Source organism: Melozone crissalis, unplaced genomic scaffold (genome assembly GCF_028551555.1).
Source record: "Melozone crissalis strain CALT ecotype California unplaced genomic scaffold, PUWL_Pcris_2 ptg000013l_1, whole genome shotgun sequence".
Classification (NCBI taxonomy): Eukaryota; Metazoa; Chordata; class Aves; order Passeriformes; family Passerellidae; genus Melozone; species Melozone crissalis.
In genome coordinates, this window is record NW_026535791.1 from 58,432,066 (window position 1) to 58,459,093 (window position 27,028).

Consider the following 27,028-nt stretch of genomic DNA (forward strand, 5'->3'; position numbering starts at 1 on the left):
CTTTCAAAAGTTGTCTACCTATCACATGATCATGAAGGTTCATCTGACCCCAGGCTGGCTATGCTGGAAATCTACTCTAGTTTTATTATTAAAAACTGTAAGCAAGACATTTCCAGAGAGCTGTGAAAGACTATTTACAAGGGCATGTAGTGACATGACAAGGGGGAATGGCTTCAAACTGAAAGAAGGCACGTTTAGATTAGATATTTGGAAAAAATCCTTTACTGTGAGGTTATTGAGGCATTGGAACAGGTTGCCCAGAGAAGCTGTGGATGCCCCACCCCTGAAAGTGCTCAGGGCTGGACTGGATGGGGCTCTGAGTAACCTGGTCTAGTGGAAGGTGTCCCTGCCCATGACAGGGGAATTGGAACAAGATGGTCTGCAAATCCATTCCAATCCAGGCTGGCCTGTGATTAATGAGAGCTGGGCCACAAAACACTGACTGCACCTGTGGAAAACCTGCCCTTTATTGCAACTTTTAATTTCAACAAATTTCAGAGTTTTGCAAATTTCCAGCTCACATAATCTGTAACCTTGACAGTTAAGTGAAAAACACTTCTAGTACCAGATTTTTGCTAGCCCCAGAGCTATACAAGATCCAGGTATTTTGACCTGGTCTTACAGAGGCTGTGAAAGCTTTTATGCGTCTCAGTAACTGGAAACTTTCATGCACTGATGACTGTTCCATCTAAAGGCATACTACATAGCAGCAAACAGAAGTAATTTTACAGAGAAACTTTTTCCATATGGCTTGAAAAAAAACCCATCAAGAATTGACAATGACAGATGATCTCCCCAGTGACATTCAGGAATAAAGCAGTTCCACATTTATGTCAGGAAAAACAAATGATAGACACATTTAAATAATCATTAAAAATGAGATGCCTGGCACAAGGCAGGTTCCAACCCTGTTCTGCCACACATCTCCTGGAAATCTTTTCTGGATATTATCTGAGGCCTTCTTATTTGTGTTGCTCATGAAAAAGAACTGTAATGGAGGATGACCCAAGCAAAAGGTTCCCTCAAGGAAAATCACGTGAAAGGACATTTTTCTTGTCTTCATGTTTGACATTCAGGAGTAGTGATGAGAAAAGGCAGGCACAGGAGTCTTTCAGAAAACCACCAGAGAGCAGTGGCAGCATTTCATAGGGATGTGAACCGGTCATCATCTGCTGCAAAGACTCCATTAATGTGGCCTGCTTTTAAATCCAGTGCTTCACAAGGAATCCCATTTTCTAGTGTCACTTCAACTTTCTCTTCTAAATTTTCTCTCTCTGTTGACTCTTTATTCTTTCTAAAAACAAGAAAGAAAAGATCATCTTATTCTGTTGACCTGCAGCACTTCACAATGATTCCATGGAAAGAAAACGGCATATTTAGTTAGAAGTTTGTCATAGGTTATGCTCCTAATGGCACAGTCTTCCTATTTACTTCCTTGCTGTAGTAAATACACCAGATAGTGTATCTAAATAGCTGGGGAACCCACAGATTGGAAGCCCTAGTTTAGCAGTTTGAGCTCAGAATTGGAGACCAGAAAACCTTTAGTAGACATGTTCTAAGTATGTTTTAAATACTATTTCACCTTCTTATTCTCCAACATGACTAGAAGGTACAAAAGAAAAGCTGGAGCAAAACAAAATTTGAAAAAATCTCTAAATCTGTTTGGGTTTTTTTACATCAGAAAGGTCTACACTAAGCATGTAATCTGACCCTGCAATGTATGTTATAGATCACACCCCATGATCTGTACAAAATAAAACATATTTTTTAGAAACAGATCAGTCTTAGATTAACTATAGCCTCCAAATGTGGAGACATTAATGACATCCATTATTACCTTCCTCAGAATATTCATGATTACTTTCTTAGGTAATCTCAATGCTGCAAATCTGCATTTTTTTTCCTTCAAACTTCATTAGCAGCCACCTTCCTACCCAGTATTTTATACTTTTGTTTTCTAGATCAAACAATTGCATGGCTTTCACTTTTCCAGACTCCAGCTGTCCCAAAAACATAACAGTGGTTGAATAAAATTCTTGACATTAAAAAAACCCCTAAAAAATATTATCTAAAATACAATCATTAGAAGATGTAATAAACAAATATGAGGTCACGATGTTCCTTTAATTCCAGATTTATTCTGACCTTGGGAACAATTAGTTCATAGTTGAAAAACCTGCTGTACTTTATGGCCTGCAGCATCAGCGCTTTCAGAGGACAAGAAACTCAAAGGTCAGGTGCACTGCTTCTTCCTATCTCACAACGTGCACTGTAACAATCTGACTCAGGACAACAGTAAAAGTCTGATTCAGAGTAACTGTTAATGACAGAGATATTAGCAATAATAAAATTTTATAGGCCTTTGGGAGATTCTTCACATTACAGACTTGTTAAAATAAACTTGGGGTGTAGTAGCGGAAACCTCTGACCTCTGGCTACTCTCACACTGATAAAAAGGAATGTTCTTTAACATAAAAGTGTGGGGGCAGAACATAAAAGTTACTAAGGAGGTTCAAAAGAAATGAAAGGAGTAGAAGATATGTGAAACTCATTATCAGAGGAATTCAGAGAAGCTAAAAATTTCCATGAATCCAAGGAGTGACTCAACACCTTAAGTTAAAGGAAGTTAAGGGAAGAGAAAGTTAAAGGAAGAGAAAACATACAAGAAGACCAAATCCAGCTCAGGAAGGCCCACAGCTGCAAATGGATTCCTGGGAGAAATAATACGGGAAAAGACCTTGTGCTGTCTCTGTTTTCACTCTTCCCAAGGCAATTTTTATGGCCCCTGCTGCAGGGGGATAAGGGGAGACTTTGGGTGAGTTCAGGATAGACTGCAGAGGATGATCCTGCCCTGGGCAGGGGGCAAATCTATTGCTGTAGGGGGAGGTGTCCCATTCCTGCAAGGATAGGAGAGCAAACACAAGGCTGGGAGACAGTGTGTCTGAGCCAGCTCACTGCAGGCACTGAATTCAGCACATCTCTCACTTCAATAAATGATGCATGAGTCTAACTCAGTACTGAATCTCCTCTGTAAGCCAACTCCCCTTCCCTGACACCCTGAGCATGGACAGCCTGGAGCACGTGCTTTTGGTCTTATCTGAACTGAGGTATTTACATGGCATTTTAAAGGCCTTTAAAGACAAAATGCCAGATTTATGAGAAGATGACACCATCCTAGGGGTCAGATTTCCAACACAGCTTACTAGGCAACAGGGTTCCCATTATGTAAGCTCTGGACAGACTTCTAAGTAAACAAATTATTGAACATGCTGAAGCCTTTGAAAACCTGGTCACTTACTTCACTGTCTGACAAAGAGATCAGTTATTTTGAAATCCTTTTCTCTGATTTTTTTTCCAAGAAGCCAAATAAGCCAGACCATCCCTTTTACCTTTCCAGTCCTTGCAACCATAGATAGAAGAAATACATGCTTGGTTTACCCTCTCTCTTACTTCCCCACCCCTGCCTGCAGATGTTATTGATGTGAAAGGAGGGTTACAGTTCGGCCACAGATGAGCCTGCTCTGAGGAAAGGTTTTATGTAATGGTAGAGTAGGGAAACAGAGGGAGAAGTGGAAAAAGCATAGCAACTAAAAGGGCAAGAGCATGAGACAGAGAGGGTGCACAGGCAGGCAGCAACAAGCCATACTAATGGCAGTGTGATGATAAGAGCATGCAGCTTGCACCATATTGAAGGGAACTGCTCAAGCTCAGCTGAATTATTTTGAAAATACAGGGGGAAATCCTGTCTTTCAGCATGATATGAAGCACAAGTGATTATTTTAGCGAGAAAAATCCCAGCTATTTATCCTAGTTTATTTTATTACACTTACATGAAATGTTCAAAGACTCCCTGAAATTTAGCCACTATAAAAAAACACAGAGCCAAACTGCATGCTCTTATCACAGAGAGCAGGCATGGGCTTCAGGTAGCAACATCACTCAGTTTTACAGAAGAGGTTGCCTATGTTTAGGGCATGAGATAACTCAGTCCATACAACATGGCTGTGATACGGCTTTAACTATCCACAGATTCCAAATACCTTCCCAGACTCTTTCCCCAACAGTATCCTTCGTCTATTGTTTGCTGAGTTTTGTGGGATTTTTTAGAAAACAGAAAGGGGTTTTGGAAATTCATGTAACTCCTCTGATTGAAAAATATAACTGAAGGGATTCTGACTGCCCTACTAAAGGTCCTCTATGAGAAGCACTTAACCTTCCCAAGTGTTGTTCTTCTGAGGTCCTCCAACATTCTTCAAGGTAATAAAAAGGCAGGAAGGAGAAGTCTCTGCAACATACTACTTTTTATGTAATAAAAACTCCTTTTTCTGATATATTTGGGGATACAATCCATTATACAGTCAATAATTTGGATATTATCTGGTTATCAGCAGGAATGTACCCTTTTTCAGTTCTTCTGCTGTTCCTCTATGAATCTATTGCTGAAGTCACCATTTTGTAGCCTAAACTACAAAACTAAACCTAAACTCTGTGACAGCCAAAAGCATGGTAGAGGCTGAACTTCTATGGCAGAATCTCAACTCAGCTGAGAAATTTCTATTCCTTATGCTCAACTCAGAGCCAGCAGAGGTGTCAGGATCAAAACTCCACCCGCTCTCCGTGTTGCTCCCACACTAGGGAAGCATGAATACCCTTCCCTTTTTCACCAGTGCCACCAGGGCAGAAATGGAGAGGAAAAGAGAGTATCTCCTACCCGACCACCAGAAAAATTCCTAAGCTCATGGGTGGATCTGCCCAGGAACCTGTGAAGGGCTGCGTATTTTAAGCTCATCAAGTCATGGATGTTAAGTGAAATCCTGCTCTGTTCCAGTGAGCAGGCCCTCTTCAGCCATACATTAATCATTACTGTGTGCTCTACTGAGTCTTCTCAAGCTGCAGCAGCACAGTTTCTTTAGCCCTACCAGCTTTTGACACTACTGCCCTGGAAGGGACACAGTCACTGCCAGCCTTCCCCCTCCTGGTAGCTGTGTGGGTGGTCTGTGAGAGGAGACTCACCCGTGGTACAATAAACCTTCCCAAGAATGACATCAATTGTCTTTTCAAAGCTCATCTCTAGTCAGGTGGCCTCCAGGACCATATTCTTACACTCTCCATTTCCTCATTACATCATAAAATTACTAAGGCATCTACACCTTACAGTTAAAAATTTTAAGTCTTTTTCCTCAGAAAAGGAGAGATGGGTTATCTTTGCCTAGCTAGGGAAGGATGCACAGCATTAATCTGAGGCTGCTCTGAAATACAAAACCAGCTCAGCTGACCTAACTAATCAGTATTCCATTAAAACAGAAGAAAGGCTAGGCTGCTTACTTCTTGTGTTTCTGAATCCCTGAAACAATGAGGAAAACAATCCCAGCCACAATGAGACAAAGAACAACACCAAATACAATAAGCCAGACAGGTGTAGAGGGTTCAACAGGAGGTGATAAGGTTGAGGTTATCTTCAGGAACTGCAGTGTTTTGTCACTCAGTAGGAAGGCATTGTTGATTCTGTTCCGGTTCATCCTTCAGGGAAAAAAGAAAGAACAAAAAAATATCACAACTCTTTATAAAGGTATTTTACAAGTTAAAAAGATAGTAGAAAATAAAGGGATTTTTCATGAATGTGCTGTAAGTTAGGCAGGGCTGAATGTCATCCAGTGTGATGAATAAAAGGATGTTGTCCACCTTTAGGGGAAAAATCTCTTCTCTCAGCAACAGGACAAGAGGACATAGTCTCAAACTGTACCAGGGGAGGATCAGGTTGGACAACAGAAGAATTTTCTCCACTGCAAGGGTGGTTAAGCATTGGAAAAGGCTGCCCAGGGAGTTGTGGAGTCACCATCCCTGGAGGTGTTTAAGACACAACTGTTCAAGGCACTTAGTGCCATGGTCTGCTTGACACAGTGGTGGTTTGGTCAAAGGTTGAACTTGATGACCTTGAAGGTCTTTTCCAACCTAAATGATTCTGTGAGTCTATGATTCTGTGATTCTATGATGTTGGCAAGATTACACAGACCTTGACTACAACAGAGACCTCAGTAATCCACAGACACCCACACACTTACAACATTTTGAACATCAGACTTTTGTATGCATTTATCTGAAAAATTGGGAAATACAGATGAGACCTGAAGTATGATATTATTATTTATTTCTGGTTTGAACCATGTCCTGAAGACATAGCAGGTTGTAAGCTGTAAGGCTGGCTCTGTTGCCTTGCTCATGCAGCATTCAAGTTTAGCACAGGAGTGGCAGATCTACCCTTCATTGCTTGCAGGAATTACTCACAGCTGCCCCCTAGTCCCTCAAACTGAACCATCCTGTATGTTATGGGCTGGTACATCTGCCCCTGCTGCTGCTGCAGATTTTCTTAGATCCATGAGGCACAGGATGCAATCTGGTCTGGAAGAATCCATACCTATTGCCAACATGTCCTTCTTCCCTGCAGGATGCAGCTAAAGGGGTTTGTACTTTCTACATTTTTTGACATTTCCATATGAGAAACTGTAAGTCTGAGAAATTTGCTTTTTCACAGAAGTAGTACAACTGCTATCCTTTAGTGGATATCTTCACCCATTTTCACTGCCTGTAAGTGTTTCACTGCCTCTAAGATATTTCTGGATCTAAATCTATGCAGATTTAAGAGTCTTTAGAAGTATCTTTCATTAGCTTTTTCAAAATGTTAAAAATTTTTAAACAAATGGATTACACATATAGGTCTTGAGAGATTCTTTTTGATAGCAGCTGTATGAATTAATGCAGCTCTTTCTTGTATATAATTAAATTCCTTTACCACAAAGCAATTATTTCCTAAGAAAAGATGTATGGGAAATACGGGTAAGATTTAACAAATTTTTCTTCTTGGAAATGATAATGTTTGGCTGTCCCTTAAACAGGAAGTTCTTAGCCTTAATGGAAAGTCAGCATTCCTGGACAGGACTGAAAGCCATGGCATGTTTTAAGACTCATAATTCCGTAAGCTGTCTGCCATTTGGAAAAGATTTCCTAACTGATATGAAAGGATCATTGTGAACAGCTGAAATAAGCATTGTTTACCCTCATCTAGTGGCTTGAGTTTCAGAATTGTGTGCTGAAACACATACAGGCAACTACAAGGGCATTTCATGATTGTATATGCATAACTATATCTTGTGTGTATTTATGCAAAATTTTGAATATCATACAGAGCTCTGACATGGTTTACCTTCCTCTTTATTCTTACTTTGTAGGAATCTCATACAACACTATTGTAGTCCATGACTAGTGCTATGTGCTACCCTAGCATGAAGAATTGTAATAAAGGTTTTGTATGGAAGCCTGCAACCAGAAGCAATTGAACAAAAAAACCATTTTAGTTTTATAGACCCTTTTATTTCTTGTTTTTAAATTAGGTAGGAATTAAAACTTTTCATAAATAGCATATTCTTTATCAGGTGACAGACAACAGTTAAAAACCAAACAATAACACCATCCAATTTCTGTGCCAAACAGGGCACATAAAAGGCTTAAATAAATCAGCTTATGCTACTGAATGTATCAAAGAATAACAGAAATGCAAAACCCCCGCATTCCAGCACTCTTACAGAGAGCTTCAGTGAATAAATAATCTGCTTCCTCCACTAATGCTGTGAAGCTATTGTTTGGTGTCTCTGTAGGAAACAGTTTAATCTGCTCATAAGCTTAAATTAATCTTTCCAAAAGAACGCATACTCATTCATCAGGAATTAGGCATTACACCTCCATTGCGATAACACGAATTTTCAAGACAGAACAGAATGCCTGAAAACAAAGAGATCCATTTTCCACTCCATGCTTGAGAAATATATTTGTGTTATGCTGCTTGAGGGACTCATCCCTCTAAACCCCTGGTGCAGGTTTTTTTGGACCATTGAAGTCAGATTATCCCATTTTTTCTTTTTCCCTTGTCAGCTCCAAATTCTTCCTTTTGCTTGCTCCAGAATGTGACAGTAGAAGGCAAAGTGATTTGTAGTGCACTGTACTTTGTACAAGCAATGCTCAGCTGGGATACTGACTGGCATTCTAGAAGGAGCTGGTATGAAAAGAATGCGAGCACAAGATTGCTTAAGCCAAGCTGGGACACAGCCAGCTCTGCTCATGAGGAGTTCACACGAGCTCTTCTCATGTGAAAGCTGACTTCTAAATTAATTCAGATGAATTGTTAGTGAGAAGCACTGAAGGGGAGCCTACAGTCATTGGCCCAGGTATAGATGTGCATGTACCATGCAGTAAAAGCCAAATTATATTAATCCCACCGAGAAAGTGTTCCCTTCCATCACCTGTCTCACTGGGAAATGTGATGAGAGCTGGATGAGAGCAGTGTGCCACACACTGGACAGCACATCACAGGTGGGGCTCTGGAAAGGGATTAGATTTCTTCAGTCTCCAGCATCAACAGAGATTCTTTCCAAAGTTATAATCCCAAGGCTCAAGTTCTTTGCATTCTGTGGGACTGTTAAACATCCTCTAATCTCACATTCATTAAAGAGTACTGTGCCCTCAGCGTTTTAGCAACTTGGATTAGTTCATCCTTAAAGAGGCAAAGTGCTCATTCATAAAAGGCCCAGAGAGAGACAACATCCTCAGCAGACAAGGAAGAAAACATTGCAAGAGCAGTGACTGTACCTGATGGCTGCCTCTACCTCACTTCCAGGAACAGTTGTCACATTTTTGGAAGAGTCTGTGACCACAAACCAAAAGGACACCCGGTCTGTCACATTGCAGAGCAGCACATTGGAAATTCTGCAGACAGTTAAAACAAAAGTCATCTCTAAAGAAGCATGGAAGGAATTATTGAAATATTTTAGATTTTCCTAAAATATTGCTCTCAACTAAGGGGGAAAAATTTCTTATTTTTAAAAAAACTAACAGTTAATACTCAAGAAGGAAACACCACTCACCCATTTCCCATTTCCCATATGATTTTAAAGAAATCAAGCTTATGAAGACCAAATGAGTTTTCAAACGAATTTCTAAATCTATTACAGACTTTCATGGTCTTGGACATACATTTAGTGTAATCAAATGGAAAAATACATATTTGAATTACAATCATCATTGGCTATGACAAAGGCCATATAATGGAGGAAGTGCATTGGTGAACTAAGAATTCTGGTTTTGACAGCAAATACCACAGGAACCAATCATTGAGAATTGCCCACGTGGTTGTTAAGTAAGTGCAGTTCTTCTACAAGATACATTTGTTGGAGGGATCAGTGGAATTGATGTTATAGCTTTTGACATCTTTGTTCAAAGAGCCAGGCACAGAGTGCATGGAACAAGCTAAATTTAGTCATTCTAGTGGCACTGGCCTCTTCCTTTTAGCTTATGCTATATAAAATATTTATATTATCTATTTTAAAGGAAGATTGTTCAGTTTCCTGTGAAGTTAAATGTGGAGGGGCACAGGCAGGCAGCTTCTCATGGCGTACTAAGAAAATAGTCCGCGAAATGCCTTTTATACGCGACTTTCTTTTCAGATTTCTACTGATAAATGGTGGAAACATCAGAAAACCCTTCTGGAATGACACAATCGCGAATATTTAAGCAGAGGAAGTGAAAACCGACCCGTTCCAGGCCGTGACAGGGCCCCGCGCTCTGCTCGGCAGCGCCGCCTGCCGGCCCCGGGCAGCACCGCCCCGGCCCCGCGGGAACCGGGACTGGGACTGGGGGGACTGGGGGGACTGGGGGACTGGGGGAATTATGGGGATTGGGGGCACTGGGGGGACTGGGGGACTGGGGGAATTATGGAGACTGGGGGCACTGGGGGGACTGGGGGACTGGGGGGATTGGGGAGACTGGGGGCACTGGGGGCACTGGGGAGGGACTGGGAGGACTGGGGGGACTGGGAGGACTGGGGGGACTGGGGACACTGGGGGGATTGGGGGACTGGGGGGACTGGGGAGGGACTGGGGGGACTGGGGGCACTGGGAGACTGGGGGCACTGGGGGAACTGGGGGGACTGAGGGGACTGGGGGACTGAGAGTGAGAGGGACAGGAGGGAGAGAGAATCTCCATGCCTGGGCATTCCCCATTCAGCCAGGGACCTGCTTGTAAGGCAGATCGCAGTGCCTCACTATTAATATTTTGTAGAAATGTTTTATTTCCTGATGAAAACTTTTTTTGAGTAGGTAGTGCAATAGATCATTTTACAGAGATCTGTCTATCATCTACCTATCTATCTATCTGTCTGTCTATCTATCTATCTATCTATCTATCTATCATCTATCTATCTAATCTATCTATCTATCTCATGAATCATAGAACAGCTTTGGCTGAAAAGGACCTTAGAGATTTATTCCAACTCTCATGCCATGGGCAGTGAGCCTTCCACTAGACCAAGCTGCTCAGAGCTCCATCCAGCCTGGCTTTGCATAATGCCATGGATGGAGCATCCACAGCTTCTCTGGGCAACCTGTGCCAGTGAGTCACCACCAGTAAAGAATTTCTCACTAATATCTAATCTCAACCTACTCTGTCATTTTGAAGACATTCCCATTTGTCCTGTCATATGCCCTTGTGAAAAGTCTCTTTCCATCCTTCTTGTAGGCCCCTATGAAAAGTCTTTTTCCACCCTTCTCATAGGCTTCTAATCTGAGAATTACAGAATATTCTGAGCTGAAAGGGACCCACTAGGATCATGAAGTTCAACTCTTATGGGAGTGATCCACACAGGAGTCAAAGTCACAACCTTGGCATTATTAGCACCAGGCTCCAGCCAACTGAGCTGATTTCATTCTGGCTCTTTGGAGCTTGCTCCAACAGTTCCATGTCTTTCCTGTGCTGGGGACCCCAGAGCTGGATGCAGCATTCCATGTGGGGTCTCACCAGAGCAGAGCACAACAGAACAGAGGGGCAGAATCCCCTTTCTTGCCCTGCTGGCCACACTGCTTTGGATGCAGCCCAGGATGCAGTTGGCTTTCTGGGCTATAAGCACCTAGAGAGATATGCAATAAAATGGAAAGCAGTGATTTTGCAGAGCCAAAATGACCACTTTTACCTCTCTAGAATAGAATCAATTTTACAGAGAATTTTTATGGATAAAAGAGGAAAGCTATCCTCTGGAATTTGAAAAGATGTTCACATCAGTTGCTGGCAACAGTCAGAAGATGAAAGCAGATTTATTCTTTGCAAAACAAAAAGAAAGCAAAAAATTTACAGGAGAGGGGAAAAATGCCTACTTTTGGCTGGTGGCTGACAAACTCTTGCTGACTTCACAGAATATTTAAAATTGTAACTGCAGAGGAAGCTTTCTATCTCAGTGTTTATAACAGTAGGACCCAAAACTTCGTGTTGCCAAAGTTCCTAAAGCTGCAGCTTCTGTGGTGCAATCAAAAAGCAGGCCAGGTAGAAAATCTGAGCTGGTGTTGCCCTACAGATGTTCTTCAAATGGGGTAAGAAATATTGATCCCCAAAGAGACAGATAAAGGCAGCGAAGGACTGGCAGAACACCCAGACTCTTCAAGCCAGGGTCTCCCCTAAAGTGCCACGGTTTTTAGCCTGAGACAAAGCATTCAGTTGCCACAGGGGTAGCATCTCTCTGAAGAACAATCAGCACTGAAACAAGGGGCAGCAAGGATTGCACTAGGATATGTAAATTTGGCTTCTTTTCTTTTCCCTGTTCTTTCTAAAATCCTTCTCAATTACAAGCACCCAAACTCTGGTTTCACCCCTACCACTTTTTCATCAGGGGAATACAAATGCCATAAACCCTTCCAGGCCCCAAAGAGAATAATCCCATTCATGAGAAGCTCAAAAGGAATGAGTAAACACCAAAACAGACTGGTTCAACAAGCACCACCAATGTGGCAATTTCTGTGCAGTGGTGCACTCTTTTTTCTCCCATGCCATTTGCTTGCAGGTTTGATTCACAAATCAAACCTGCAAGCAAATGGCATGGGAGGAAAACCAGAGAACCTAGGAAAAAATGAGAACCATTGCAACTATGCCACCACACTGTATAGATCTGAGAAACCTGGCTTCTCCAGGCACTAATCAGATGTATTTGTAAATATATATGTGGACATTTTTCCTTTCCTTAGCAGTTGATGGACTTTTGACATGGGATTATAGTAGACTGTTATCATCAAAATGACAAAATCCTGGTTTGGCCTTATGACACCATGGCAAAAATCCAAAATTGCATTTCCTTTGATACACAGTGAGTAGAGTGTAGGAAACCCTGGCAATTCCTTGGCCTGAAACACCACCATTGCTCCTTATGGAGATTTAAATGATTGCTTGGGGGTAAGAAAGAGCTGTCAGAGAGTCGAAGCGAGCTGAGTGCCCAGAATGGCTGTTAGCTCATGGAAGAACCACAGTCCCCAAGTCCCGAGTGCCTATCTCCAGCTCTCCCAAAAGCATCACACCTCTTCCAACACAGGCCTCTGCAGCTGCTTCTGCAAAGGAACATTATTTTCCTCCCAGCAGCCATGGGATTACTTTGATGTAACAGCTTTACTCCAGACTCTTTATTTTGTTGTTCTAAATGGTCACAATATTTTTAGTAGCAAAAAATAGCCTGTCTTAGGAAGATGGACAAGGTAGATGAATTTTTTTCCTGATCACTTCATAAGGAAAATTTCAGGGGTTTTTATCTATAAATGGGAGAAAGATATACCAAAAGTAGAGTCTGTTATTTGAATGAAAACAAATGTGTTGACATTCTTTCTGCTCTAAAGATTAACTAGTCTCAGGCCCAAAAGAGATGCATATTATTTCAAATGAGTCACAGATTAGAGAAACCAGGGTTGCTAACACAGGCTACAACAATAATTTTTTAACACTGGGAGATCAAAGGTTGCCTTATGTAGTTCATGACCATGTGAATTAAGAATCAATTGAAAGGCCATCTATAAAGCAGGAAATAATGGGGTATTAATTCTCCACTGAAAAAGAAATATTTATTTGTAACTCTATTAATAGCTATTGAGTAATGTGATTGATTATACCTTTCTTCTGTTTTGTGCAAACTTGAAAATTTGACAGGCCTTTCAAACATTAAACACTGCTCCATGCTTTATTAAATTTCAGTTTGGAAATTAACTTTAGAGAGCTCGAGATGTAACGTGCAATCCTCCCCATTCTGTGCTGGGTCATTCAGTGGTTGCACAAGGGCAGCCACAGCATCAGCTGCTGTTTGCAGCCTCACATTGAAATGCTTGTCACCACAGCCTGGCTTTTATCCACCTTCAGAAACCTAACAAGAGGTGACTTCAAATATCAGAAATTATGGGGCAGACTGCAACAATGGTTATCCTGATCCACCAGACAAATTATTCTGGGGCTTGATATAGTTTGCTGAAATTAATGGCATTTGTGTCACATGTGGAAGTTAGTTGTGGCTGTGAGTTACTTCAAGGCTGTGGGTGTGTTAGAAATAAATGGGATTTTAAAGCAGAGGTCTGTCACATCCTGGCTATGGCCACATGCATAATTTACACCCTGGCAGAACCAGTATTTAGTTACATAAAATAACAGTGATCTTTTTCATAGGTTTTATTTTGAAAAAAACTTCAATTAACCAGATGCAAAATTTCCTTAAGTTTAGATGCTACCAGAATGCAATCACAGGCAATTTGTTTGTCCTTATATGACAGAATAATTGGTCTTTGGTCTTTTACATCTCCTGAAGAAAATCTGTTGACATTTTCCTACAAAAGCTCCTGTAGTGAAATGCAATTTATTTGCCAGCAGTGCAATGTAATTTATTTGCTACAAGCTCCTGCTTGTGCCTCTCTCTTCACCACAGTGAAGTGTCCTCACCAGCTCTGCCAGGGCGCTGTTCCTGTGTACAGCATCTGCTGTTCCCTCTGGCTGCTCCCATACCTCCATGCCCACTGCAGAGGGGATGGAGCAGGACTGCACTCCCTCCTTCCAGCTGCCAGCCCCAAGGGTGGGGAAAGGAGTCTTTATTTCCATCTAACAGGATGGAAGCTTTCACAGCCTTCCTGCTCCCATGTAACAGGGATATTATTTGAGGTGTACTGGGAGGTTAATCCAGCCTCTCCATCACTAAACAGGGACTCTGAGGTCCCTTGGGATTTGAGAGAGATCTGTGCATAGGAGACACTTCAGCCTGTTGCCCAGGAAGTTGTGTCAGATCTCAGAGCTCTCCTGCAGGTGACATGCTGTCTATAATGACCCCAAAGGTGTCTCTAAGTCCTACATGAGTTATCAGTTATAACTCCAATATATACCCCATGAGGGGTGCACCCAAGTTTATACCCCAAGAGAAAGTCAGATACCATCCTAAAAAGAGTAAAGATCCCCACAGCTGGCTGATTCCAAATATTATACTGACTTCTCTGATCAACTTAGTAGCAGGGAATATTGATGTATGCAACACCACCTCCAAACTGGAGTAACACTGGCATCATCATATTTGTCCCTAGGAAAAGCTCTCTAGATAGGAACTGAATTAATTAGTATAAATTCTATGATTGCCCAGAGTGGCTACAGATAACTGCCATTAAAACTTCTACTCCTTCCATACTGGCTAGATTTTTTCCCATTCCTGCAGCAACCTTACTTTAATCTGCAGAAAACCACAGTGCTTGAAGAGAAAAAAGATCACTTGCTTCTGACACAGGTTTTTGCTGTGTGAAAGCAGCATGACTTTAAAGGAAGAGAATAATTTTAAAAAAGGACCCAGGACTAAAATAAGTATACAAAAGTGAACCTTTATGGAGCAGATGCTGAATGAAAACTCTGCTGCCTTGAAAATCTGAGAAAAGTCCTACATAATCATCTGTAATTAGCTTGTATCTTGAACTAATTTTTTTAAGTGCCATTTTAATTGGGTTGAGTAGCACACTTGGCTGTTTTTGTTAAGCTTGATGTAACACCTCTTTTGCTCACAGGAGGCCACCTCTGAGGAATAAAAATGAAACAGCAGGAATAAAACACTCCTGTCACATGGAGGGGGAAATGCCCTTTTATTTAAGAGAAAGGCAGCAGCCCCAATAATCATCATGAAACTAAAGTTAACAAATATCTTTTCAAATGTGGAATATGCTTCACCTGATGCAATGACAGCCTGAAGTAGTTTTATTTTTAAGTAAATTGAAAACCTTATCCTTGTTAGCCTACCAGAACTGTCAATCTTTCATTTCAGATTGAAAAACAATGAAAAAAAAATAGGCCTATGGAAATGCACTTACAAGGTTTTTCTTTTAAGAAAGATAAGAACATCCTGAGAATACAGCTTGCTAAGTGCTCTGTCTAATCTGGTATCTAATTTCATAGAGTAGCAAGGATCAGAAACCAGCAAAGAACATTCAATACCTCAGGGTAGATTTAATCCCAAAACCAATTAAAGGCTGATTTCTATCTACACTACAACATCTGAGACTTGGTGATGGTAGGAAACTCAGCTGCTGTGATATCAGGGATAGGAATGCAGAGCACAGCACTGGCACAGCTATCCACCTCCCAGGGCTCTGAGTCAGCTCATCTCCAGCACACTGCTGAAGCTGAGCTCTAAGGACGGATGCACCAGAGCTGCTCCCTCAGAGATCTGTGCTGCCTTTCCTGACCTCCCAGGGTGTCCCTTCACCTCCCCTCAGGATGGTCTCCAGAAGGTGCCAAATCTTCCCGCTGCATTCTGCTGAAAGTGAACTGGCACCATCCCACTGAGATCCACAGGGACACTGGTTCAAAGACTGAACATTGTTGAAATGGAGACAGTGTGATGTTGAATATGTAACTGGGTGTCAGAGGTACAGTGGAACAGCCTGCTTTTAGAATCTCTATATAATGATTTCTACAGCTCAGTACAGCAGAGGACAGGTCACTACATGCAGCATTGTTAATATGTATAAGGCAAATCCAAGCAGATGCTTACTGAGTTGTGCTCTTGCTGGAATATCTTCTCATTGCAAAAGCCACCATTGCTTTGAAGAGGTACTCTTCATTAGCATCCCAGGCATACTGTAAAGGGAGATGAAAAATAATTAGTTTCAGCACCAGTGCTGGCAGTACACAGAGGGAAAAGAGTCGCTGAACTTGAAATGCTGTATTGATCAAGAAAATGAATAAATTCTCTGGTTGTGCTAAGAAAATGAATGCCCATTATTTAGTGAGGACAAAGGACTTTTTCTAATGGAAAAAAAAGTGTAATAGAGCCTGTAATATAAATAATATAAACTGCAAGGTATGTTTCCAAAAATTGAATTAACTGAATATTTCTGAAAGCTGACCAAACTGGAGATGTAAAGTTTATTCTACCAAAGACTAGACATATTATTAGAATTCTCCCCACACAACTGCACTCGTAGCCTTGCCTCTTTTGCTGGAGAAACTGAGTTAAAGTAAAAGGTTTAAATCCACCCTCTAAAACTATTTGTCTCTGGCTGAAAATAATAATAAAAAACCATTGTTTAAGGTGGTCTCTGGGAGTTGGACATTAGGACACCAGGAAATAAGCTGAGATTGCAGCCTTATTGCTGCACACTGTCCTGATTATAAGAAGACTCAAATATATTAAAGATTATTATACTGCATGTGAGATAAAAGAGAAAAAATAGCATCCTTACTACCTCAATAAGAAGAAGAATATAGGCTCCAAAAACTGTTCTCTGTTGTCTTGATGAAAAATTATGCTTTCATAATTTAAGTTTTCTGGGACAGCTTCACTGGGTTCCCCTGGGCTTTCACTCACATATGCAATTCTAATGACCTGTAAGAACTGCATCTATTACATTCTTATAACAGGAGCCATGACTGAGGCATACTGATTAAATTTCTTCCCCTTTCAGCAGATTACAAAGATTATTAGTTTCTTGGAATTATATTAAGGGAAGTTAGAAACAGCTTTCTTCAGTCAGTCAGAACACAAATCTAATCTTTAACTTTCAGCATTAAAAAAATCTGCTCTGTAATCACCCAAACCAGAAACCCAGTGGTGTGGACACTTAGCTCTGTTCTCAACTTGGACCTACTTTTTATGGTCCTTTATAACACATTCAAAAAACAGCAATGCACACCAAAAAGCAGTAGATAGCATTGAAAATTCCAAATCTTAATTCTGGTTTTTTAAATTCTGATTTTAGGCGCATGGAGATGCAACCTCTCCGTAAAAAAAAAAAAAAGAGAATCCAACTTTCAGGTACCTGCAACCCTCATCTTGTACTGGCATCCTGGGAAACTGAACAGGGAAGGATGGAGTAATTTAAAGGGTAAATTTAAATGGTAGAAAGTGATCTTATTTCTCATCCCTAGATAAATGTTGAGTGAAATGGGCTCTCTGAGATGAGATAGGAGGGACACCAAAGCTGAGGCAGCAGACAACTTGAGCAGCACCAAAGTGCAGCTGCACTGCTGAGAACCTGGGCTCTGACTCACCACTCCTGCCTTGTGAATGAAGGTGGTTGTGAGCACACTGTGACAATGCTTGCCAACCTGGGAACTAAAATTGAAAAAAAAAAAAAAAACAGAGAGAAACTCCTTGGAAAAAAGTTATAAAAGTATGTGTTTTGATCCCACTGCACTGATGAAAATGTGACAGTAATGAGAGCAACTAGTACTGAAAGAGATTGTGTAGTAAAGGAATTAATACAGATTGGAGCTACAGAACTATTTATCATCATTTTAAAGATATCTGTATTTAAACCATGAAGCACAATTTGCATTACTAAAAGGGAAGATCTGGTTTTTCTCTGTGTGGCATTATTGACTGAATCCCCACATGCCATCTGCAGTCTTTGAGAACAGGTCCAAAAGGACAGAAAAGACGTCATTTGTTAGGCAGTGAATTAAACCAGCTGTAGAGATAATTTAATCAGTTGTCTTGAAAATAGATAATGATGAAGCACACTCCATTTCATGCTCACGTGGACACAAATACAATGCAGCACTACCAAGTGCATGGACTCAGTATGTTTATGTTTAGTGCAATGCATATATACATGCACAATTTGTCACAGCTCTCATAAATAATGCAGCAGCCTAGCACTTCTTTAAGTCAGAGTAACAAAAAGGATATCTCAAATCAGGGAAGATAATTTCTAATGAGGAATTCCAGGCCCAGTTGAAAGAGTAGGCACTCTAAGAGTAGGAAAAGAGACAGAATAAACAGAAAACTGTGAGAAAGAGGGGGAGGAGACTGGCAGAGAAAGCTCAGCAGAAATCAAGGGTCTGCCTGAGCCAGGAGAAGATATTGCAGACAACCTTCTGGGCAGAAGGGCAAGAAGGCCTGAGAAAATGCAGACTAAACAGGAAGTAGAGGAGATGGACATGGCTGTGGGGTCCAGGTGAACAAGAACCTCTGTACATGACTGCATACAGGAATACACAAGGGAGAGGCAGCATAATGAGAAGGAAAAGTAAGGCAAGAACAACTTAAAGCTAACAAACTGTATGAACTCAGGACAGGTGGGCGTGAATTTCAGAAAACTGTTTCTAAACAGCAGCTTTCTCTAGTCAGAGGTGCAAAGAAACCTTGAATGATTTGGATTGGAAGGGACTCTGAAGATCATCTAGTTCCACCCCCCCTGCCATGGGCAGGGACACCCTCCACTAGAACTGATTCATTCTACTACGGGGCTTTCTCAGCTTCATCTTTATCCTCCAAATGCAAAGGCCTGGAGCACAGCTGATGACTGAGGATGTCCCTGTGCACTTCAGATATTGATGCACACTTTCTGCTACTCTAGAGGAAACATTAAATATCATTTGCAACCATATTTAAATATAATTTGGAACCACATGCTGTAAACATAACTGTTATCAATGAAACACTACATGATGGTATCAGAACTGTTAAATTTACCATGTTTGTTGTGCTACAAAGGAACCAACACAAAAACACTGGCTCAGTTGCACTTGCCATCCTTTATAAGTTAAGGAGGAGCAGAATTGGACACAGCTAACTGTGAAAGGCAGTCTTAAATGCCTCTTACTGAATGAAGAAGATGATGAGATAATGCATGAAAGATGATGAGTATAGGTTGCTGATGGGGTGAAATGCTGTAATAATGCTGTAAAAGACAAAATTTAAGATATAAGAATATAATATTACAAAATTGCACCGAGCAACCTGGACTGATTTCAGTGTTGACCTGGCTTTGAGCACGTGAGGACTTGGGACCATCCAAGATCTCTTCCCTCCTGAATGATTCTGTGCCATTCAGACTGCAGAGTGGCTGCAGACATACAAACACATTTCTGGATCCCATCTGGTGGCAAAACACAAGGTGTATGTCAGCCTTCCTCCTCTTCCTCCTCTGCCCTGGAAGCAGCCTGAACATGTGAGCCAGAAGGGAAGTGCACTGTCTAGTTCAGCTGGCTGCAGCCCTGAAGTGCAAACTCTTTGACTCTTATGGTGAAAACGAGTGATGACAGCAAGTTACACAGACTTGTGAGTGCCCATCACTTTCTCTCACTCTCTAGTTGCCTCTGTCCCTTTTGAATTAACTCTCTACCCCTCTGCTGGCTCCATGAACAGAATACAACTAGTGACTAGAAGCTATTCCAGAAGCCACTCAAAAAGTCAAAACCATTCTGAGAGTCTCATAAATCACCTTCCATTTAGGCCTACAGGCACTGTGTTTCCTCCCACAGATCAGCAAACAACACCTCTGTCAAGTACACCCATTATTGGCAAATAAAATGATAACAGGTGAATACCTACTGCATCAGAGCTGGTCTTTCCAGCTCCATTGTGATAAGAACTAAATAAATACACCAAATGGAACTCCCTGCCTCAGAGTACAGCTTACCTGGTGAACAAATCAAAAAATGGTGTCCTGTTTTCATCAGTCTCACACACAGGGGATGGCATGCACTATACCATGAGAAAACCTGCACCAACCTCTTTCCTATGCCCCTGAATGTACACTGGAGTTATCCTGCCACTTCTAGAGAAAAATTCCCACAACATCTTGGCTTTCCATTGTCATGGAGCTTCAAGTGACCTGGAAATGAACCAAGCTGACCATGTCCTGCTGTGACACAATGACAGTATTACACTTTTCTTTGCCAAAATAAACAGCACAAAGAAGTAAAGTGCCCCAAAATCTTTAATGAAATGAATTTCGGTTTCATAGTAGTTTCATTTTTCGATTTCAGTCATTCACAGAGAAGACTGCAATGGCTATGAAAAGGAACTACTACCTCCTGTGTACTTAATAAATTTTTTATTGTTTGTGGATGATTTTCCATAGCATTATACCACTTTCAGCAAGCTGTTGCTCTAAAATGCTATTCTTGACGGCCCCATTCTTTGAGCTTTCACACACTTTGTTCTATGACATAAACAACTACAAAAAAACAATAGACTCCTCAGTTATGGCTTTTTTTCCCAGCAATACAAACTGCCTTCAAGGGTAATGATTTGTCTCATATCCTTTTTGAGTGAAAACCAAAAAAAATTATAAATGATCAAACAACCTCCCCTTATTTGACTACAGCTGGAAAAGAAAAAGGCACTAAAAAAGGACATTACCAGGAACAGCAATTTTTGTTCTTTGTTACTATGTTGAACCAAGATTAAATCAAAATATTAGCACTTATCATCAAGAGGAGCTTTAATAATTATTTTGACATATTTTCAGCCATAGTATTACTCTATTTTTAATAATAAAAAAAAAAACCTAGGCTCACACTACTGTTTAATTAAAGTCTCCCACTCAAGAGAGTTGACTTCACTGTGAATTTTGAGACATTTACTTTAGCAGGTATCTTGAATATTTCTTTGTACTTTGGGTTATAAAATTACCAGTGAAATTTTGGTCCCTGCTAATGTTAGTTTAAATTACCTGATCTTTCAGGGTAATTTTAGAACAGCTTTTCCAGTCACAGAGAGTTTCTCATATCACCAGTCTTTCAAAACATGTAACCTACTGCTTTTTGTTTCCTAGGGCTCATAACATGATCAGACACCAGACTTACAGTGCACATGACTGTCCAGGATGTTTCATACCTAATTTCCTGCTGAGCCCTGTTAACATGCTGTAGATTTGCTCTAAGTATTCAAAACTACTAACAAAATACTGGGCTCTGACATATTAAATAGTGCTTTAGATCAGGAAGGACCACTCAGTCATCTAATGTCCCAATCTCTCACGTAGCTCTCTTTGCTCACACCAGTATTTCTACATTAAGCCCAAAGATCTGAATCAAGCCAAAGCATTTCATGAGACAAGCCTGTGCACCACAGGCAGAGAAGAAAGGCCACTATCTGAAGCCCTCCATTAGCAGGGAATTGATGAGACATGCTTGAATGATCTCTACAGTTAATGCTTGTCTGAGAGCCTGATATAAAGTCCCATTTCATAAAGACCTAAAAATCTTTTCCTGCTTCTCTTCAGAGACATGCTTGACTTTACAATTAGCACTCCCAAGCAGAAGTGCCCTTCCCAAAATACAGACTTACATTTATGCAGCACTTCTCATGTATAAAGTGTAACATCCCTACTGCTTTTCCACAGGAAAAAAAATCTTTGACCATTAAATTACCTTTATGGACAAACAAGCTTTATATTTCTCCTAAAGGATGACATTTTAAGGAGTGGGCTAGTCAAATGTCAAGAAACGGAGGCCTGGATCATTACTTGAGCAAACTATTACAATTAACATTGCAGAATAAATTGCTTGCATTGCATTCACAAATTTTATAGTATACAGTACTTCTGTTTTGGCAGATATTGAGTTAGGAAGAATATGTGAAAATATTTTACTTACTGCATTATCTCCCAAAGCTGTTTTGATACTAATCCGTACTTTGAAAGCATTCTGTGCATCTGACAAAAGAGAAAAAAGCAAACATATATTGGTAGTCACTCAAAATAGGATTTTAAATAATTTACTTCCCTGATTATTTCACAAATGTAAGTTTCTAAATGCATCTTAAGAAATCACAGGTTTAGGAGAAATTACTTGTATGAAAAAAGTCCAAGAGACTCTTAATGAGGTTTACAATGACCTCTTGAAGTGCGACCAACTTCCATACTTAATTTGCAAACTCATAAAATAAGTGAATGGTCAGCATTTCCATCTTCAAACTGAAGACAACCAGTTAAAATAAAATTCATAGAAGCTGGCAGCTTTGTAGTCTAAACTGATAGCTACTTTACCTAAAGAAAGATGGGAATCAGCTCCAAATCTTACCTGGTTTGCAGAGCTCAGCATGAGCAATGGCAACTACAGAAAGTATAAGCAGCAAAGCCCGTAACATCCCGTCAGCATGGAAAGGTTGAGGCAAAAAGAAGTGAGTCTCCCCTGTAAAGCACTCTTAAACTTTGTGTGACCCAGGATTAAAGCATCAGGAGCCCAAGTGAGCAACCAAGTAAAAGGTTTAATAATTAACCCCCGTTATTTTAGCTAAAAACAGGCACTAGAAACAACTGGCGTCTGTTAGTTATTTACTACCTTTCTCTGTAGTAAAAAAAAATCAAAACCAACAAAACCAAAAAACTGCAACAAGTATTTAATTTTCCTTATTCCTTTTTAGAAAAATACAACATTTTACAGAGAGTTCCAGGCCAATCTTTTTTTCTCACAGGCGTAGTGTCAGACACACAAAGTGTCTGTGGCACATCACACCAGAGCATCTGGCAACTGCTACCCACAGCAGGTGAATCTGAAGCTTGGCTGCCACTAGATCCCAAAAGAAGCTGCCACCTGTCTTCCAGGGAAACTGTCTGGCCCCACTGAGGGTCCTTGAGGATAAAGGAAGACTGGGCACCCTTTTCACCTCACCAAAAGAAATGTGTGATGAATATAGAATACCTGGACCCAAAAAACAGGGCTCAGGCATTGCCTCCCACTTTCCCTGGAACTCACAGCCCTTGGGAAGGGCCAGCCTGATGGGCACAGCGCCGTGTCCCCCTATCCCCACCCCAGCCCCACTCCTGTGTCCTTGCTCAAGCCCAGCAGAGCAAATGCCTTGTTCTACACAAACCACTTTACATCTGAGGCATTGCTTTGCATGAAAAGAACTGTTACATGCAGGGAGAAATACTTTTTTCCTGTCAGAGGCTTATAATGGTAGCAACTAGAATAAGCAAAGGTGCAATAAAGGACTTAGTAGGAAGCATGTTGAAAAGGAATGTATTTTTGTTTTATAGACATGACCCACTGTGTATATGTGTACACACACATGTGGAAATATTTTAATGCATTCTGCACTATTAATCAAATGTTTACCAAGACAAATAAATAAATGTGGAAGAAAAAGAATTCAGAAACTGAAATGTATTGCAGGTATTTGAACAGTGTCTGCAATCTAGGCAGCAAGACAGGATTTCTTTATTTCATTATGTTGCTCTATTCCCCCTGTAGCCACTCTGATTAATGGTTAGGTCCTACCTTGAAGATCACTTCAGAATTACTTTCAGTTGGTCCTTTAGCACCAAGAAGTGTCTTGAGACTGCAAACCCAAAAAGCTTCACATGAATGACAAACAGTACAAAAATCTGACTGAACTGTGGGCTGAATTTATGAAAAACAATAACCAGTATTTACTGCATTAGATACTCAGACTTTTGGGTAGCACAGAACTTACTGCTTCACTAATTTAAACTGGTTTTAGAGGCCACTGTTAAAGGACTTGATAGACCATCTTTAAAAGTCATTCACCAAGCTGATTCCCAGGCACCTCTTTGCTCTCACTAGGCAGCCCAGTCTGGATACAAAAGTATTGGATACATTATCTGCTCAGATGTTCAATCTATGCCTATGAAAACAAAAAAGTGATGCATTCATTTCTAATGACAGCTTAAATTAACATGCTGTGTAAATGCACATCAAAAGGAGCACACTGAAAAATGTACAGATATATGAAGGACTATCAGGTTCCTGTAGCATTTGTAACTTAGAAAAATCTTTAAAGAATGTGAATGCAGTCAGTTTCATGGTGAATTCACGTGCATTGCTTCAATAGCAAACACATGAACTTTTTTGTATCTTTAGGGGAAACACTGAAGAACTCGGGAAGAGCGAAAAAAAGTCGAGCACCCTTTCCCTGCTGCCAGAAGTCAAATGGAACTGAGTGTGATACACCACAGCATCACCACTTTCCCCTGCTGTAAAACATCACAAATCAGTTCTTCCCCTCAGAATTGCATGGGGCCAGTGTCAAAGTACAGCAAAGGGACATGACACTCAGCAGGAACAAACTCAGAGAACATGACTGGATTCCCTGATCAGAGCTGCTGAATTCCAGCCAGGATGGCTGATTTTCCCCAATTTGTCTTGCTGGCAAGAAGCAAGAAAAATTATTTTTTCCAGCAGAGAGGGGAGGAGGCCAGGAGAAGATGCAGTGTGATAAACACCCCAGCTCAGAGCTCACAGGGAGAGCATCATGCAGTTGATATATATGTGCACAGCAACGTGGATGTGTGCCAAATGCATCCAGCTGAAGGCCCACGTGCATATCCAATTGTACGTGCACAGAGTGCTGCACATAATCTACCAATTGCTACACATCTATAAATCTTTTCCCAAAGCCAGCACAGTTTTTAAATAAGCCAGGTGGACATGCAAGAACACACCAGGTGTTAGCAGGAAGATAACTTTGCTTCAAATTAATGGTATTTTTAAATAGTGTCTTAAAAAGCACTGCAACTTTTCAGTTTATAAATGGAGTATATCTGTATAATCTAAAAGGACAGACAGACATTCTGCCACTTTGTATCTCTGTAATAAATCTACATGCATTGATAACTTTCTGCCCAGATTCTCCTTCCATTTTGGCCAGATACACAGCACTGTTTAAGCATGTCTGCATTTGTTTGCCACTGATTAATTAGTCAGGCATCAGTTTGTTTGAATAAATTACAATCTTCAGGCACATATGCAATGCATGTTTTTAACTGACTACTTTGTGAGGTGTTAGATTTCTAAGCAGTTCCTCTTTTATATTATCTTTGCTTTTCCTAACTACTGTGGAGCTACAGGTCATAGCCATGAAGAATTTCATGCATGGTCTGCATTCCAGAAATATCACTGAACTAGTGCAAAGAATTATTTCTCCTATTGTACCAAATTAACTTGCCTGCCTGGTTGAAAATAAAGAGTATCTCTGTAAATTTTTTTTCAGTGCTTTTGATCTACAAAAGTTCATGTATAATCTGTATGTACATATTTAAAAATACATCAAAATTTGGACTCCTGAACAAATCAGGAGAAATTTATTGCAAAGTCAAGAAAGCATATGACTTGGTAAACAAACAAACAAATCCCCTCAATCTTCTCCATGTGATTAGCAATGTACTTTTTCTGCTCCTTTCAATGTCTTTGAAATGGAAAATCCCAGGGAAGTAAAATATTGATAGCTATTGTATAAGTTAATTAACAACTATGGCTAAACTTAACCTCAGTTTTCAAATTTGACAAATTAACAGTTTTAAACTCTGAGGAAGTTAATCTTTAGTCTCAAAGAGTTGTGTCCAGTTCTTAGGAGGAAAGAGCCCATGTGTGACTGTCAGCTTTAGTCACTCATGGAAATGTACCTGGAGAACTGCAGACCCGAACTGCAGTGGTGCACAGTGCTGTGCAGTTCCCTGGGTGCAGTGGAAATGACAAACACTGCATTGTCACTTCCAGAAGACATGGGGGAACAGGGTGTTGAATGAGGACTGCCACCACAGCCATCACTGTAACAGGGCAGAAGTGACCTGGCTGTCACCAAGTTTTTATCAGTGCTCACAGAAGCAGACAGTGGGTGAGGAACATTTAGCTCTGCAGACAGTAGTGCAGGTGGGGGAAGGATGCACTTGCCAGCATTCCCATCTATCACCTTGGAAAGGGCACTTTGCAGTGGAAAGCACCAAGGACAGCCCACAGTGGGGCTGGCACTGAGAGTGAGCAGAGACTTCCAGCATGGAAGGGGTGGGAGGATGGTGCTGCTGCCACCACTTCATCTTCACGTTTATTACACAAACACACCAAGAAGTGCCAATGAAAACTGACCCACCCCAAACCCACACAACCTGGATGTCTCCCACACAGCACATATCCTCTGGGTCAGACAAATCCAAGCTAGTGATTTGACTGCCATTTGACTGCCCCTATTCTCTTATTTCCATTTGCATCATCCAGGAAAAAAAAAAAAAAAAACAAACCAAAAAACAAAAACAAAAACAACAAAACAAACAGATGTACAATTCCATGAGGAAAGGTGCCACTCTTCTCCTGGAGCATATGGCAAATAATACAGTGAAGACATTTTTACATAATTTGTATGTTTATCAAATGTATCTTTCTTTTTTCCACAGAGGGCTGGGGCCCACAACAAAGAGAGTGAACCCTTCTTATCTGCTTATGTTACTCTACAATGGCAGAAAAGACAAGAAATGGAAACCAGAAGAGCCACAGGGAAAGGAAGTTCAAATGTGTGCCAAAGAGAGTCACTGCACTCCAAACAGAGCTGCTCTACTGTGCATGCACAGCCCTGTGATACATCTGGAGAGACACACAGACATTTACAGTGCAAGGTGGGACATGCATGGTAGTTACTACATGGATGGCACATAACTACAAGTTGTAAGATAAGTTTCTCTGTTCTTGGTGTTCCACACAGTACAATCTGTGCATCCACTATTGACCTTCTCATGAGAGGGTTCATGTGGTACTGGATTATGAAAGAGTATTTCTCTGTAGAAAATATGGAAGAGCGAGTCCCAAAACCTGAAGGTTGCCACAAAAATAAACTATGCTTGTGAAGGCCTGGGGTCTATAATTCCAGTGTAAGGAATAACAGCTACTGACTGGAATGCAGTATGACTTTGGATATGTGAATGACTCTTGCCTGCAATTGCCACATCTTTATCTTTCTGACACTCTATCAATTAAATTGTATGGAAGTCTGCACCTGGACTTGAAAACCAATCTGCTATATGTGTATAAACTAATCAAAATAAACAAAACAGAGAAAAATGCAAATGTTGTATCCTTGTTTTGAAAAGAATGACAGCTTTTTCCAGAATCATTCTGGATGTTGGTAATAGCTGTTATGTTTTGTGTTTTCTTAAAATGAGATCTACTTTTAATTGCTGAAATATAAAAGCTTAAG

General features: G+C 40.7%; 1 protein-coding gene across 1 annotated transcript; it reads right to left on the minus strand.

Moving 5' to 3' along the window:
• Positions 1–451: 451 nt before the first annotated feature.
• CLTRN (collectrin, amino acid transport regulator) lies at positions 452–22,199 on the minus strand. The gene is made up of 6 exons (XM_054271985.1): positions 22,123–22,199; positions 21,697–21,755; positions 15,860–15,945; positions 8,641–8,757; positions 5,326–5,520; positions 452–1,294 (listed from the first exon to the last, which is right to left on the minus strand). Exons 1-6 carry the CDS (start codon positions 22,187–22,189, stop codon positions 1,144–1,146), a joined length of 675 nt encoding a protein of 224 aa, XP_054127960.1. The 5' UTR covers positions 22,190–22,199; the 3' UTR covers positions 452–1,143.
• Positions 22,200–27,028: the final 4,829 nt, after the last annotated feature.